At 33.4% G+C, this 14,981-nt stretch overlaps 1 protein-coding gene across 4 annotated transcripts in view; it reads left to right on the top strand.

The window, feature by feature from the left end:
- The window catches only part of LOC139360910 (gamma-taxilin-like), a 42,195-nt gene extending 28,173 nt beyond the window's left edge, over positions 1-14,022 (top strand). For 3 of the 4 annotated variants that reach the window (XM_071089364.1, XM_071089363.1, XM_071089365.1), the window contains exons 6-10: positions 1,660-1,779; positions 3,322-3,396; positions 7,302-7,394; positions 9,708-9,803; positions 11,286-14,022. In XM_071089364.1, coding sequence (XP_070945465.1) covers positions 1,660-1,779; positions 3,322-3,396; positions 7,302-7,394; positions 9,708-9,803; positions 11,286-11,603 — 702 coding nt within the window. In that variant the 3' untranslated portion in view covers positions 11,604-14,022. Of the gene's footprint in view, positions 1-1,659; positions 1,780-3,321; positions 3,397-7,301; positions 7,395-9,707; positions 9,804-10,912; positions 10,935-11,285 lie in introns of all 4 variants that reach the window. The other variant, XM_071089366.1, reaches the window with a different exon arrangement.
- The last annotated feature ends 959 nt before the right edge of the window (positions 14,023-14,981 follow it).

The following is a 14,981-nucleotide window of genomic DNA, read 5'->3' on the forward strand; positions in this document are numbered from 1 at the left end:
ATTTAAAATTAATAAACAATAAATATTATTTTATGCATATCAAAATGTTAATTTACACCTTTTCATGCTACTTTTGAAAACATTTTTCTTAAAGATTTTGAATATCTTTTAAAACCATTTTCCTCTGTTTCAGGAACGTTTCAAACTTACTATGGAAGTTGCAGACTTACAGTAGAATATATCACTTAGCTTTAGCAGTTATTTACTTTTGTTTCTAGCAACTCTTGTTTCCATCTATTTTTAAACAAATCCAAGATGTTATATCATTTTATTTATTACTGTTCGAATGTGCATCATGAAATAAGATTCTTTTTAAGCCATAACCACTGCACTATTTTTAGACCAAAAGGTTAAACAATTACTATGTAATCGCATACCTTGTCACTCTACTGCTTAAATATCTGTTACTTCTCTTTTTCTTCGGATTGTTTACATCAAGATCAAAATAAGGTTTATACATTTTATTGTTTTAATATGTCTCAAGTCTTTTTAGGATGTAAGCTTCCCCCCCTTTTTTTTTCCTTGGAGTGTATTTATTAAATAAATTTTTTAGGCCTGTATAGTGAACTTTTAAAAATGTGGTTTATTTTTTAAAGCATGTTGTGAATATCATCAGTTTTTTTTAAAAGGACCCTTTAAATTCCATTGTTTTAAATAATGGTATTAAAAATGATTAATTTTATTTTATTTTTTATTAGTTTACTATTTAGGATTTATATTATTTTAACTGTATTAAACTCTCCAAATTTGCTATAGAAGTAGCAGATTGAGAGCGTACATATGTTCAAATTCTACTACGTGTAAGTCTTGTTTAGATATTATAGTCTTTTTCTTTTATTAGAAAATAATTGAATAATGATAAAATCAGTTGCAGATTAAGACAGATTATCTGTTGCAGTGTCCTCAAAACTTAATTTAAGTACATTGTTTTCACCTAGCATTTCTTCCTTCACAGAATCCCATGTGTGAAGGGAATTCCTAACAAGTTTATTGCATATATGTAAGCACTTAACAATGTAGCTTTTAATTAATAACATGATTTTACCAAATGTTTAATATGTGCCAGACATCAAGCACCTTATACAGTTTAATTATTGCATAGATTTGGACAGCAACTCTGCAAGTTAGGTATGGTCATCCACCTTTGAAGATAAGGAAACTGTTTCACAAGGAGAAGAGCTTGTCCTGGATCATACAATAAGCTAGGATTTGCTCCAGACCATTTTTTTCATTTTATCAGTCTACCTACAATTAAGGAATTTCAGAAGGTTTTGTGAACAAAAAAATGTCCAGAAATTATGTGTGTAATGAATGATTTTGATCTCCTCATCCATCTTTTTCTTGATAAAGTATCAGCTTTTTTTTTCAGTGTAGGGCAGAAGCAGGAAGCACAAATATTGTGATGGAAACAGTCTACCTCTGATAGGGTGGGGCTTGGGGCAGCAGTTAGAGGGTTGTGCTCTTTCCAGTGTGGGATAGTTTGCAAGATATCTTGTAGCCACTTCTGCAGTGACAGGGACAGAGGGAGTCAGTATTCTTAGCTACAGTGGTAGCAACAGAAAAGAAGAGTAAGCAGGGTTCTAGAAATTTGTGTTATGTTTTCTCCCCACTGTTTTTCTTTCTTTGGTTAGTGATGGAAGAAATTCTGTTTTCCTGTAGCAAATTAATAAAGCGTTCAAACATAAGGAATTACAACAACAGCTTGTAGATGCCAGACTTCAACAAACAGCACAGCTGATAAAAGAAGCTGATGAAAGACATCAGAGAGAGAGAGAGTTTGTAAGTTCTACTTCTTGAAAAAAAAAAAAAAAAGATTGCCAAAATTGTAACCAAAGCCATTTAAAACAAACTCCTCACTTAACATAGTACCAGCAATGCAATTTTGTTTCTTACTGTCTGGATTTGGGATATGTGAGAGAGAGAGAGAGAGAGAGAGAGAGAGAGAGAGTGTGTGTGTGTGTGTGTGTGTGTGTGTGTGTGTGTGTGTGTGTGTGTGTGAATATATTAAGCTTTCTGTTTCTGATGAAATTTTCATATGAAATTTACTGGAGATAAGATTAAATTAGTGGAAAAACAAAATAATTTTGCTTTCTATGTGGTGGTCACCAAGTTAAAGAATTGTGCCAGTTATTAGGCAAGTTAGGCCTTGAGAGTTAGGGACAGTTAACTTAGTGAACTTAGCGAATATGAGACTTCTACCTAGTATTACATTTCATTTTTAAATAAGCAACTTAAAAATTGGTAAATGATTTGTTTACTTTGATTGATTATATTCTGGTATAATTTTCTGACAAAATTATCTGTGTCTTAGTCAGCATTGTTGCTAGAATATGTATTCAGATTTTGTCTGTCCATAATTGAGAACACAGAAAAAATCTCATTTGAGTATATGCATTTACCCCATGGAAATGAAACTATATTCTATGAATGAAAAATTTGACAAATGATTTTCATAATGTGGTGTATTACATTTTCTTCATTCAAGTAATGTAAGCCCTGAGTAGCCCTGTAAGCATATTGTGAATATTTAGTTCCTTCATGTTTTTCTCATTCAAACCTCTCATATTGAATGAGTCTAGGGTTTGGAGAGATGTTTCACACAGCATGTCTCTTCAGTGCAAGCTGACAGGTATCAGTGCACAACTAAATTAATTGCACCTTTCAATTTGGAGTATACATTTTGTATATATCTATGTATATCTATGTGTACATTTTAAGATATGTTTAAGGCTTATTTACATAATATGTCACATTTTACCTCAGAAATTCAGTGACTGAATTTCATAGCTGCTTACTATGCGTCTTTATTATCTACGTTTCTGAAAAACTCAAATATTAATTAATCTCTTTTCTTCCTTTAGCTGTTCCTTGCCTGTGGTTTTAAAAAAGTGACCAGAAACTAGGTCTCTATTTTCATTGCTTTGCTGCATATTCTTTTAACCTGCTCTTGTCTTTTACAGAGTTGAGGGGCTTTCTAAATAACCTAGATAACGTCAAGATTCTTAGCTGCATTTTCTGTCTGTATGTGTAGATGTCCAGTTATTTTCATGTAAAACATAATATTTCAACCCTAAGTATTACAAACTTTATTATGCTTCTAGGCTACTTTTTCTCCTTAATTATTTTCTCCAATTATTCCTTCATTCCTAAGTGTTCACCAGTGGAGCAGATAAGAGATACAAGTAGTTGGAAATTGAGATAATTGGGTTGACCTGTCATTATTGCTAGGATAATTACTGGAAGATTAAACCTATCTGTTTGATATTTTGACCGTGTTTATAATTGTTGTTAGTATTCTGTTAGAATGTTTCTGTTTTCTAGTTGTTAAAAGAAGCAACAGAATCGAGGCACAAATACGAAGAAATGAAGCAAGAAGAAGCACAACTGAAAGAGCAGGTAACTTAACAACAGAGAATAGCAGAATTTATGTTTCTTTCTTCCCAGCTACAGACTAGAACAGAGGATTTGATCTCTTGTCCTCTTGGAAACTTTCTCTTCTTTTAGGGTGACCAATTCATTCTGATTTGCCTTGATTCTTTTTTTTTGTTTGTTTGGCACCATAAATGAGTTTTATTCATTTTGGCACCCCTACTTCCAGGTTGATTGTGATGGCTGATTGTGATGGCTGATTGTGATGGCTATTTTGAAGGTCAGCTTTCCTCTGTTCCAGATACTTTTCTAAAACCTTTAGAATTTTGTCTTATGGGTAGCTACATGTAATCTTAAAATATTACAAATGGCCAGACAGTCCTGCTTCACCAAAATATTTTGTGTGTGTATGTACGCTTTCTAAAAAAATATTGGGGCTGTCTCCAGTTTTCAGTCTAGACACCCATAGTGTCCCATTCTAGTCTTTGCATGCTTTTATTGTTTGAGGTAAAGGAAACAGATACTTTCTAAGGAAAAGTATCAGAAATGTGCAGAAAAAGCGTAGATATGTGTGATTTTCCAGAATATTGCAATGGAACATCTGCATTTTGTGTACTTGATGTGAAAGCTCTTGATTTAGGATACTGCAATAATAAGACTATTGTTAGTCTTAAATTGAATAAAATGAAGAGATTTTGGAGCAAAGTTGGAATAGTAAGCACCAGATCTATCTCAGAAGACAGCAGTATTAACAACCAGTCACAGAGTTAAAGTAACCAAGTGAAGAAATCAAAGCCATAGGATAAAAAAAGGATATTATCAAGAAACTTACCATTAACTGGCCTGATCTAAAAGTGAAAGAAAAAAGAAAAAAAAAACTTTTCTCTCATTTTGTTATGGCTTAAAGCTTTCAATTTCATAAAACAAAATAAATTCCATAAAAAAAAATGTTGTGGTTCTCACCTCTGAAAGTTTACTAATACCAACCTAGTCTTCATAGACAAGAGTAGTTAGGTGTTTCTTTGTATAATCATCCTTGTAATGCTAAAATACACTAACATTGAGACTAACGTACATCTTCGTATGTACCACTTGGAACGATGTTTATCTTTGGGAACAGTTTATCATGTAGCCATATTATGTGAAGCAGCCAGTTGATAGTGAAAATTTAGGAGACGTTGAATATCAGAAGTCTGTTGAACTTTCTATTATGTAGAAATTTTAAGCCCTTTTTATATCCCTACAGTTGTCCATATAAATAGAGATGAAAATTAATGTGGAGAACTTATAAATTCCCCAGCTGGCTTTGGAAGATGTTCCTGAATGTAAGAGTCATTGATAATGCTGTAAAAGAAGTCACCAGAGGACTTTACTAAATTCCCTGCCAGCTCTGTTTCTCTCATTAATAAAGCTTCTATTTTTTCTATTTCTGTTAGTCAAGAGGATTCTGTGATTTGTACCTTGAAATCACAGAATGTTCTTGTTTAGCTACAATTTTTTTCCTTTGCTGAACCTCTTTTTGTGGTACCTAAACGTGGCTGTCTTTCCCAAGAGTGTCTTATTTTCTGCTGTTAAAACATGTCTTTTCCCAGGATTTGCTAGTGATAGTCAGTCTTTGTATTGCCTTGATGCACTGTTTTATAATCTAGCCATGGAGGCAGGCCCAGATATGATGGTAGTTGCCACTTACTGGCTATCCACTCTGGGCTACCCACTTGAACTTTCAGATGCAACAACCTTTACCTGGATGTTTCATCTTTATAAAATGGACCGTAACCAAACTGCTAATTTCTAATGGCCAACCACCACAAGAACAGCTCCCTCACTCTGCCTGAACCACTACTATTGCTACCAACTCTAGGCAGATAGACTCAGAGGCTCTGTCAGTGTCTGCTAACAAATTATGGGTATTCTCCAGTTTGCTCTACATTTCTTATTTTTATTTGATAAACATTAGATGTACATATTTTGGGGGTACCTATGATATTTTGTACCTGAATACAACATGGGTGAAAATGGGCAGACATTAAGTGAAATAAAACAGACACAAGATGACAAATATCATACATTCTTATAAGTAGGAGCTTAAAAATGATCACAGGAAGGTAGAGTACAGAATGAAACTGAAGATTGGAATGGTAATAGAGAAAGGGAATGAAGAGAGGTTGGCTAATGGATGCAGCTATACGAATAGATAGGAGGAATAAGTTCTAATGTTCACTAGCAGAGTAGAGTGATTGTGGTTAACAACAATGTAATATTTGTTTCAACATAACAAGAAGAAAGAACTTGAAATGCTGCCAACATGTAGAAATGATAATATTCAAGATGATGGACATACTGTTAATGGTTACTTGATCATTAAACATTGTATACAAGTTCCCCTACATTTCTGTGCCTGCTGTTTCTTTTTATCCTGGTCTATTCCCTTATCTTTCTATAAGCATGGTTTGGCTGCCATATAGCTCTCTCTTCTAATTTAATATCATTGGTAACTTTGTTTGCTATCTTCAGCACCCCTTAATCGCCGCCCCCCTTACCCTTTCACACGCGCACACACACAGCATGCTTCTAAGTACCTTCTTTATGGTTATTCCCTCTGACTGTGAGTGGGCTAGGTGCTGTCATTCTCTCCTTTATCTTATTTAGGTGGCTCTGTTTAATATCCTTAATACAGCATTGGTGAAAGTTGAAAGGCAATGTTTGTGAATATTCTTTTATTCTATTTTACTTTTCTTGGGCAAAATACTTTATTCTTCTGGGCCTGTTTCCTGAAGATAATGTAATTACATTAAGGTCTCTAAAGGATTTCTTTCTGGTCTAAAATGAAATCATTCAGCTCACTTTTGAAGCCTAAGTCAGACATTATGTATATGAAGCTTTCCCTAAAATGTGGATTTCTTTGAAGTCCACTGTATTGACTCCTAATATGCTTTCACCCCTACTTTGCTGAACCTTCTATTTTAAGTATGAAAAAAGGTAACTAAATGTAACATTCTGCTTGGTTTTCTGCCGTTATTCTCCGACTTAAAATGTCTATGATGATGGGTTTAAAAGAAAATTGCTTTTTCAACCTCTTTTAGGTTTTTTTCTTAACTGTACTCCTACTAATTTTCTCCCCCATCGAAATGTTCAGCTTTTGGTTTATTTTTCTGCATACATAAAGGAAAGAGTTAGCCTTAATATTAAAGTAAGAACTAGTTGCCTTCAAGTAAGCTAAATACTCTAAAGGGATGCTCTTTTTATAAGAAAAGTTTTTCAAATGTAAGGAGACTTGGTAATACCCAAAGCATTATGGTTATATGAAATTCACAGCTATAGCACTATACTTCAGTTTGTATTACATTTGATGGAGTAGAGCTAATAAGTGATTTTACCTTTTGTTTGCTTGTTTGTTTTGTTTTGTTTTGTGAGACAGAGACTGCTGGAGTGCAGTCGTGCAGTCTCGGCTCACTGCAACCTCCACCTTCCGGGTTCAGGTGATTCCCCTACCTTAACCTCCCAAATAGCTGGAACTATAGGCAATTGGCACCATACCTGGCTAATTTTTGTGTTTTTTAGTAGAGATGTGGTTTCACCATATTGGCCAGGCTGGTCTGTAACTCCTGACATCTTGATCCACCCGACTTGGGCTCCCAAAGTGCTGGGATTACAGGTGTGAGCCTCCGCACCTAACCGTACATTTTAACATTTACAGTTAATATGATTAAGACAGTGAAGTTTCAGTGCATTCCAGTGGGTTATAAAAATTTCAGGGATATATTCTGCAGTCCAGGGATTGAGTGCGTGCTTCTGTTGTTTTTCAGTCATTTATCAAACCTAATGTTTATTTATATTAAATTTTTTGAAAGTTATTATGTTATTTTAAAATATTTTGGGGTTTTAAATTGCTTTTCTGAAACTCTGAATATTTGATCATTTTTTTTCTATAGCTTTTCCTTTATATGGATAAGTTTGAAGAATTCCAGACTACCATGGCAAAAACCAATGAACTTTTTACAGCCTTCAAGCAGGAAACAGAAAAGGTATCTACATATTTTTAATAGAATATTATGTAAAAAGTAATTGATATTAGAGGCTATTTTAAACATAACTGTGGCCAAGCATGGTGACTCACACCTATAATCCCAGCATTTTCAGAGGCCAAGATAGGAGGATTGCTTGAAGAGAGGAGTTCGAGACCAGCCTGGGTACCATATTGCTACAAAAGTAGAAAAAAAAAAAGGTCGGCAGACGTGGTGGTGTGCAGTGGCAGTCCCAGCTACTCGGGAGTCCCAGGAAGAAGGATTATTTAAGGCCAGGAGGTTGAGACTAGAGTGAGCCATGATCATGTCACCTTTCAGCCAGGGTGACAGAGGGAGACCCTGACTCTGAAAGAAAAACCAAAAAAAGCATAATTGCTACTTATGTGAGTTTATATTAATCTTTTTTTTTTTTTCTTTCACCAGCTTATTCAGGCATTTTGCCCTCAAGTTGCCCCGGAATATTAATTATCATGACATTCTGAGACTTCTATTATAATTAAAGAGAATTCTTCCATTAAGGACAGTTTATTTGTAGATCATTTTTGTTTAGTCACCTCTCTTAATTACTCAGTTCTTTCACATACCCTTATGTAAACTATAAATTTTATATAAAATTATTTTTAAAATCCAGGCCACGGAAAGTAGTGATACATCTTGGTAGGAATAGCTTTATTTCTCAGGACCTAGCTAAACCCGAAATGTCTTTACTCTGAAATTTAAACTCTCTCTCTCTATATATATATATATTCACACAGTATACAAGATGTATTCTTAATACAAAATTTAAACTGGTTTTTAAAATTAGGTGTAGAAAAATGTTCTGGATTATTCCAGTTCAGAATACAGGCTAAAATAGCAATTTTAAAGAGCAGAATTATCTGTCGCCCTAAATAAACAGATAGCACTATGGTTTGGAACATGAACTCTGAAACTGATATCTCTAACTTGCACTTTATGACTTCCTTAGGGTGAGTCATTTACCTTGGCATTTCCCTATTTAAGTTGAGATTTTTAAAAAATGTGCTGATTGGGAATAGTACAGTAGTTATGTCTGGGAAATTCATAGGCATTCAATATATGTTAGTCTTGATTATTATTAGATCTTATGTAGTTGAGTTTAGTCAGATTTGAGCTAATACTTTCAGTGCTATAGATGATCCTATAACAAGTTATTTCCATAACACATCTTTCCATGTCTTTCTTTTCTCATGGTTAAAAATAAAAAGAGCAAAAACATCTAATATACTTCAGTCAATGCTTGGTTGTATAAAATACTCAAATTACTATCTTCATTACTTTTTAGACTTACTAATTTGGAGAATTCATTGAGTTACAGATTAGTTCTACCTGCCTATCCTTTCAGTTGTGACTCCAGTGGAAGTGGAACTGTTAGGCACAGTGAAAATGTTAGATGGACTATAGCATATGCTCACTGTTGAAGCAGAATAGAGTTTAAGTCCTTTCCTTAATGGTTGTAAAGATCAGTGTAGTTCAGCACCTAAAGCTCTTCCCATGGGTTTGTACGAGTTTGACTTGTGATACAGTTTTGTGTGTTAACCAAAGCGCAGGACATTTGTTCTATCTTAACCTTATTCTTCTTAACATTACCTGTATTTCGAATAAAGCTGGTTGAAGGATATACCTAAAGTTTATCCTGAGTTTTTGGGGATTTGGTTCATATAGTATAGGTTCTTCCTCCCCTTATTTTTGGACCATTTTGGTCTTTAGCAAAATGTGAAATAAAGCAATCTTGTGAATTGAAAGGATAAATGAAACTAAGGATTCAGAAATGTTAATATCTCTTTCCTGATTACTTACCTGAATTATGCTACCTCTAGTTCTTACCCTGATTTGCTTTCAGATTCTTGAGCTACTTTGGGGCTGAGAGTATATAAAATAGTCTGATAGATAGTTTATCATTTCTCCAGAAAACTCATGGACATTTTTTTGTGTATGTTGGGAGTAGGAGGTCTCAACTCTACTGTTCACAGCTGAGCTAAACTATACACTATTGTTAACTGAGAGAGTTCAGCTACCATGTGCTCATTCCTGTGAAATTAAGGACAACAAATTTGTTTTATTTTAATGTGAAACTTCTGCTTTGGTTACTGCTGCTTTTACCATAGGAGCCTCTGAGATAAGCTTTACTAACAAAAGACAAATACCACTTAAACTCTTATAAAGACAACACAGATGTCAGCTGGTTGAGAAGAGTATAGTGATGGAGGAAGGGAAGAACATTGTAAAGTTATTTCTGTGGTGGATCAGGAAATGAAACTTAGAATTTAAATTTATGATTATGTTGATTCACAGCTGACAAAGAAAATTAAAAAACTGGAAAGAGAAATGGTAATATGGTGTACCAAATGGGAAAATAATAATAAAATACTTCTGCAAATGGCTGAAGAGGTAAGAAGGTGTTACATGACAAAATAATGGGTACTTACTTATTTCAGTATGAAAACTAAGTCATTATTTAGCCTTAACTAAATAACCTCTGAAAGTGTGTCTTTACCTTCAGAATTGTACCTAACAACTACAAGTTTTATTTATATACTTTCATGCAGCAAGTTAGATTTTCTTGCATATGATTAACTTCTTTGCCTCAACAAAGTTATTATCTCAGAGTTTTGTTGTAGAAAACTTTATTGTATCAAGATTTTGCTTTCCTATATAGCAAAGTTGAGGTTACACAAACTCAGCCTTATCAAACTGACTTCCCTGTAATGAAATTTTTTGCTTCATTAGTTTCTAGTGTTGCCCAGGAATTTGCATTTCTAGATATTCAAGCAATGCTGATTTTCTTAGTTCAGATTCTGTGACTTTGACAGTCACTTGCTCTACATTTAGAAAAGATAGCTTTATTCAGATTTTCCCCTGAGAGCATTAATTAGTACCTCATTTGCTTTTCTACCTTGATTTATTCATTTCCAAAAGGCAACTAAGTACATTTTTCCAAGTTTGCTTTAAATATATCTGAGATGCATACCATTTGCAGTCACTTAAGTTTTATTTTGTAAACTTAATTGGACTAATTATAACATTTCATAAAAAAATGTTGGAACATGCTTTTCTCAAAAATGGTAGAAAGGAAGAAAAACCCATGTAAAAATAACTTTAATGAACTCTTACTGCTGGCATTTTTTAAACATTTTCCCAAGTTATTTTTATTATACCAGTGATAATATTTATAGCAATAATTATCATTTAATGGTAGGTATTATAATGTATAATGAGTTGATTCAGTTAGATTTCACAATTTACAGTCTACTCAGTCATCCTATTAGACTTCAGTAATGACATAAAATGGCTAAAACTATATTTGGGTAGAAAAACTGCAAGCAGATAAAAATAGCATCTTCCCTTAATAGTTGGATATGATTTTGTTTTATGGTCTTTATATATATATATTTTAGCTTTTTACTAAATAGCTTATTAGATGATAGAAAAAATATAATATAGCTTATTTTAATATCCTAGTTAAAATTGACAGTTATCACTTTGAAATTTTTTTTCAGAAAGCAGCTGTGCATTCCCTTGGTGAGTTATTTTATATAAAAAGGAAATTAACAATTATAACATTATCTTTGCTTCTATAGGAAAACTTATGCTCGCATTTTTGATTAATAGCTTTAATTTTCCTCATACTTCACTAAGTCAAGTTAATACTTAAAGTCAAAAGGTCCATTCTGGTTACTTTACAGAAAATAACAGAGATAATTTTTATTGCATTGCATAAGGATAATTTTAAATATTTAACATAGCACTATATAGTGAGGTTTAAGATGTGAATACAAAGCAACTTTTTTTATTATGGCTCAATTTACTGAATTTTGGATACAGTAACCTAATGATATTTAGTGAGGCTACATAAATCTTTTTTTCTTACAGAAAACTATTCGTGATAGAAATTATAAAGTTTTTCAAATAAAATTGGAGCGATTAGAGAAGCTGTACAAGGCTCTTCAAATAGAAAGAAATGAGCTCAGTGAGAAAGTGGAAGTTCTGAAAGGGCAGGCCTCTATGAAAGTAGCAGATGCAGATTTAGCAGTGCCTGTGATGCATTCCTGTGCTGACCTGGATTCTTCCAATATGCTGAACACTTCCTCTAAAAGAGCGCCAGGAGTCCGCTTGGAGGCTGACCCCAAAGGAATGAATGAGGCGAAATGCTATTCAAAAGGCCCTCTCCACGGGATCTCTAGGCATTGATTAAGATGAAGTATGATCATCGTATTGATGGATATATTTTGTGTACATATTTCTCTTTTAGTTGTAACTATTGGTTTTGTATGAAAATTTCCTCTACTTTTTCTATCATATCTGTATTTTTTTAGAACTACTGGACTGTATGGTACAGAAAGCTTCTTACCAATTTCCCCAACTATGTTGCACATCAGCCTTATTTTCCCCCTTTATTGGAATGCATGTTTTCATTGCCTTGTACTTTCAAAATGTATGTTTGTGTATTCATTACCTTAATTTGAGACTTTTTTATAATGGTTTCCTAACGTGAAATCAAATACTAATTTAAACTCTGGAGCCCATAATATATATATAAAAGAAAATATGAACTGATTAATATTGTCACATCATTTAAATGACAAGTAAAACTCCAATGGATTAAGAAACAAGCATGGCATATTTGATTCAGATCAGGTTTTTAACAATATTTATATGAATTGCCAAATTGATGTGACTGTAAACCTTGAATTCCTCAAAATTGGCAGAATATATTTTTTATATATATATATATATATATCATTTAAATGTACATGATGTTAAGAAAAACCAAAACAGTAGCATATGCAGAAGTTACTGGACCAATAGGCTTAATGTTTATGAAACTGAAAATTGTTCTGCTTTATTTCAGGTTATCAATATCTAGATCTCTGCGCTTGGCATGGAAAATTCTGAACTATTTATTCCTTAATTTTTCTTTTATTTCAGTTGCTCATGTAGCTAAATAGTTTTACGTATATTCTCTCATCAGATTTGTGGTCTAATAGAGGTAGAAAATGGAAATTTTCCCAGTACTTAGAAATATGGCACTTAGGAAGAAGTCTGGCATGTGAGTTACATATACAATTACCCTAGTGACTATGATAATCAAGGGGGCAGATAGCAGAGGAAAATAAGTTAACATTAAATTTGACAGATTTTATTATTTTGCCACAATTAGCAAAACAAAAATACCTTCCCCCGCTTATCCCCCAGCTTTTTATAAATATTCCATTCAGGTACAAAACAAAATACTGGACCCACTTCTTTCAGGAGATGAAGATACCTTATATACTCTAAGGTTAATACCAGCAGTCATAGTTTATCAGAACTCTGCTTGATGTAAGCTCTTAATGTTATACTAAGACAATTTCTTAGGCTGTGAAACTTCTTTGTGGTACTTGTTTTGTGTGAAAGGTAAATTTTGGGGAGAAAGCAGTGTAATTGACAGAACTTGGTCTGTTGTTTTTGGCATACTGTTTCTGTTAGATATCCTGTGTTATAACACAATATTAAGAAGATCTGGATTGTATTTTGGAATTTGGTTTCCTTTCAGAATTATTCCTCTGGCTAGCAGTGGAAACAACAACAACAAAACCCAAAGGAACCCTTTGCAGAAGATTCCTTTGTAAATGGCCCTGTGGCATGCCCAGTATCTGCAGTGTTCTAGAATAGGAGTTGTCAAAACTCTCTGTTTGCTTAGGCTGCAGAGTTGAACATGTCCATAAATGTATAGAATCTGACCCTGTTTTTCAGCCTTGTTTCTGGACACTGTAGCTGACCAAGAAAATGTTTAAATGTTGAGATAACTTAAATTGTTTTGTTATATCATTCTGGAGTTGTAATATGTATAGTGGCAGGGAATTCCAAGCTATAGAAAAAACATGAGTATAGAATAACAGAGTGTGTCATCTTCAGATGTGTTTTAATATATTTCTTGATAATGAGACTAGTATTTCTAAGTTAATGGAACTGTTTTATTACACCTGATAATCACAGTTCACTTGTCTATTGCAGAATTATCTACCTCTTTCAAACTGTAAATGAAAATAACTGTGAAGAAAAGGATACAGTACTGATAAACACACTGCTTTGTTTTTATCTCACCTCTTTTTTAAGGATATGATTTTATAAGAGGCAGTTAGTTCTCTTTTGCTTTTCAGGACTTCTGTAGAGTATTTTTTTTTTTAACCTAGTATGAATTTTATTTTACCTACTCAACTTCGTTCAGCTTAACTAAAGATATAATGGTTAATGTAATAGTCTCTGTGTATTCTTTATTATGAATGTCACCTTGACTGTTTAACAGTCAAGGTCAAAAAGAACTGTTGGAAAAAGTTGCTATTTCTCACACCTTAAAATGTAGTTAATAGCACAATTTAAATATGCATTACCATGTGGTTAGTTGGCAAAAATAATTTCATTCAGTCAAATCTCTGTTAGCATGGCCACTCCCAAACTGCCCTTTATAGTAGGTAACTTTAAGATTTCTATAGTTTAACTTCTGGCAAGTCTTCTAAGAATCACAATACCCAAGAATTTTTCTACTATCAGTTAACCTTAGTCTATCCAAATTTACTTGGAACTGAATAGATATAAGCAGCAGGTGATACTTGTACAAAGAATTTCAGTGTCTTATTATTAAATTAGTCATAAGTGAGTAAAAGTTAATATAACATTATGTAAACAATTAAATAGCTTTTACTTTCTAGACCAGGGATTCCAAACCCCCAACTGGTAGTGATGCACAGCAGGAGGTGAGCAGCAAGTGAGCAAGTGAAGCTTCATCCCTGCTGCCAGAAAAGTTGGGGACCGCTGTTCTAGACAACCCTGAAGGAAAGCAAGTTGAGGCACTTTTAAAAGAGATCAAGAAGTAATGTCATGGAAAATAGAAATAGGGAGAGCTAAGAATCAGTTTCATTGAAACAGCCATTAAATAGGCAAAAACTTCAACTCTTTTGAACTCTGGAATCTAATACAAACAGAGACCCCAGGGTACCACTTAGTTTAGAATGGAGAGACTGCTAAAGCTCTCTAAGGATTGTGGCATTTGACTATCTGCCTACTATCCCACGTCGTCCACCTTGGCAATAGTTGTGGAGACAGCAGCGCCACATTACTTGTGTAGCTTACTGGCTTTAACAACATGAATGAAATATGAACATAACTTGAGGTTAATTTAAAAAAGAACAAGACAACAAAATTTGCTAGTGTAGTAAAAGGAAAGAGCAATAAATATTTGTAAATACATTATAAGATGAGAAAGATCTTCAATTAATAACATGTTCACACCTTAAGAAAAAAGGAAAAAGCAAACTACTAGCTACTAGAGGAAGGAAATAAATATTAGGGTATAGATACATAAAGCAGATAATATAAAAATAAAAGCATCTATGAAATCAATGGTTCCTTCTTGGAAAAACATCGAAGTTGTCAAACCTTTAACTGAACTTCCCTGAAATGAAAGAAGATGTAAATAAGTAAAATTAGAAATGAACGTGGGGACATTACTACTCCACAATAAAAATGGCTTTAAGAAAATACTATCAAGCCAGGTGTGGTGGCTCACACCTGTAATCCTAGCACTTT

This window comes from Macaca nemestrina, chromosome Y, assembly GCF_043159975.1.
Source record: "Macaca nemestrina isolate mMacNem1 chromosome Y, mMacNem.hap1, whole genome shotgun sequence".
Classification (NCBI taxonomy): domain Eukaryota; kingdom Metazoa; phylum Chordata; class Mammalia; order Primates; family Cercopithecidae; genus Macaca; species Macaca nemestrina.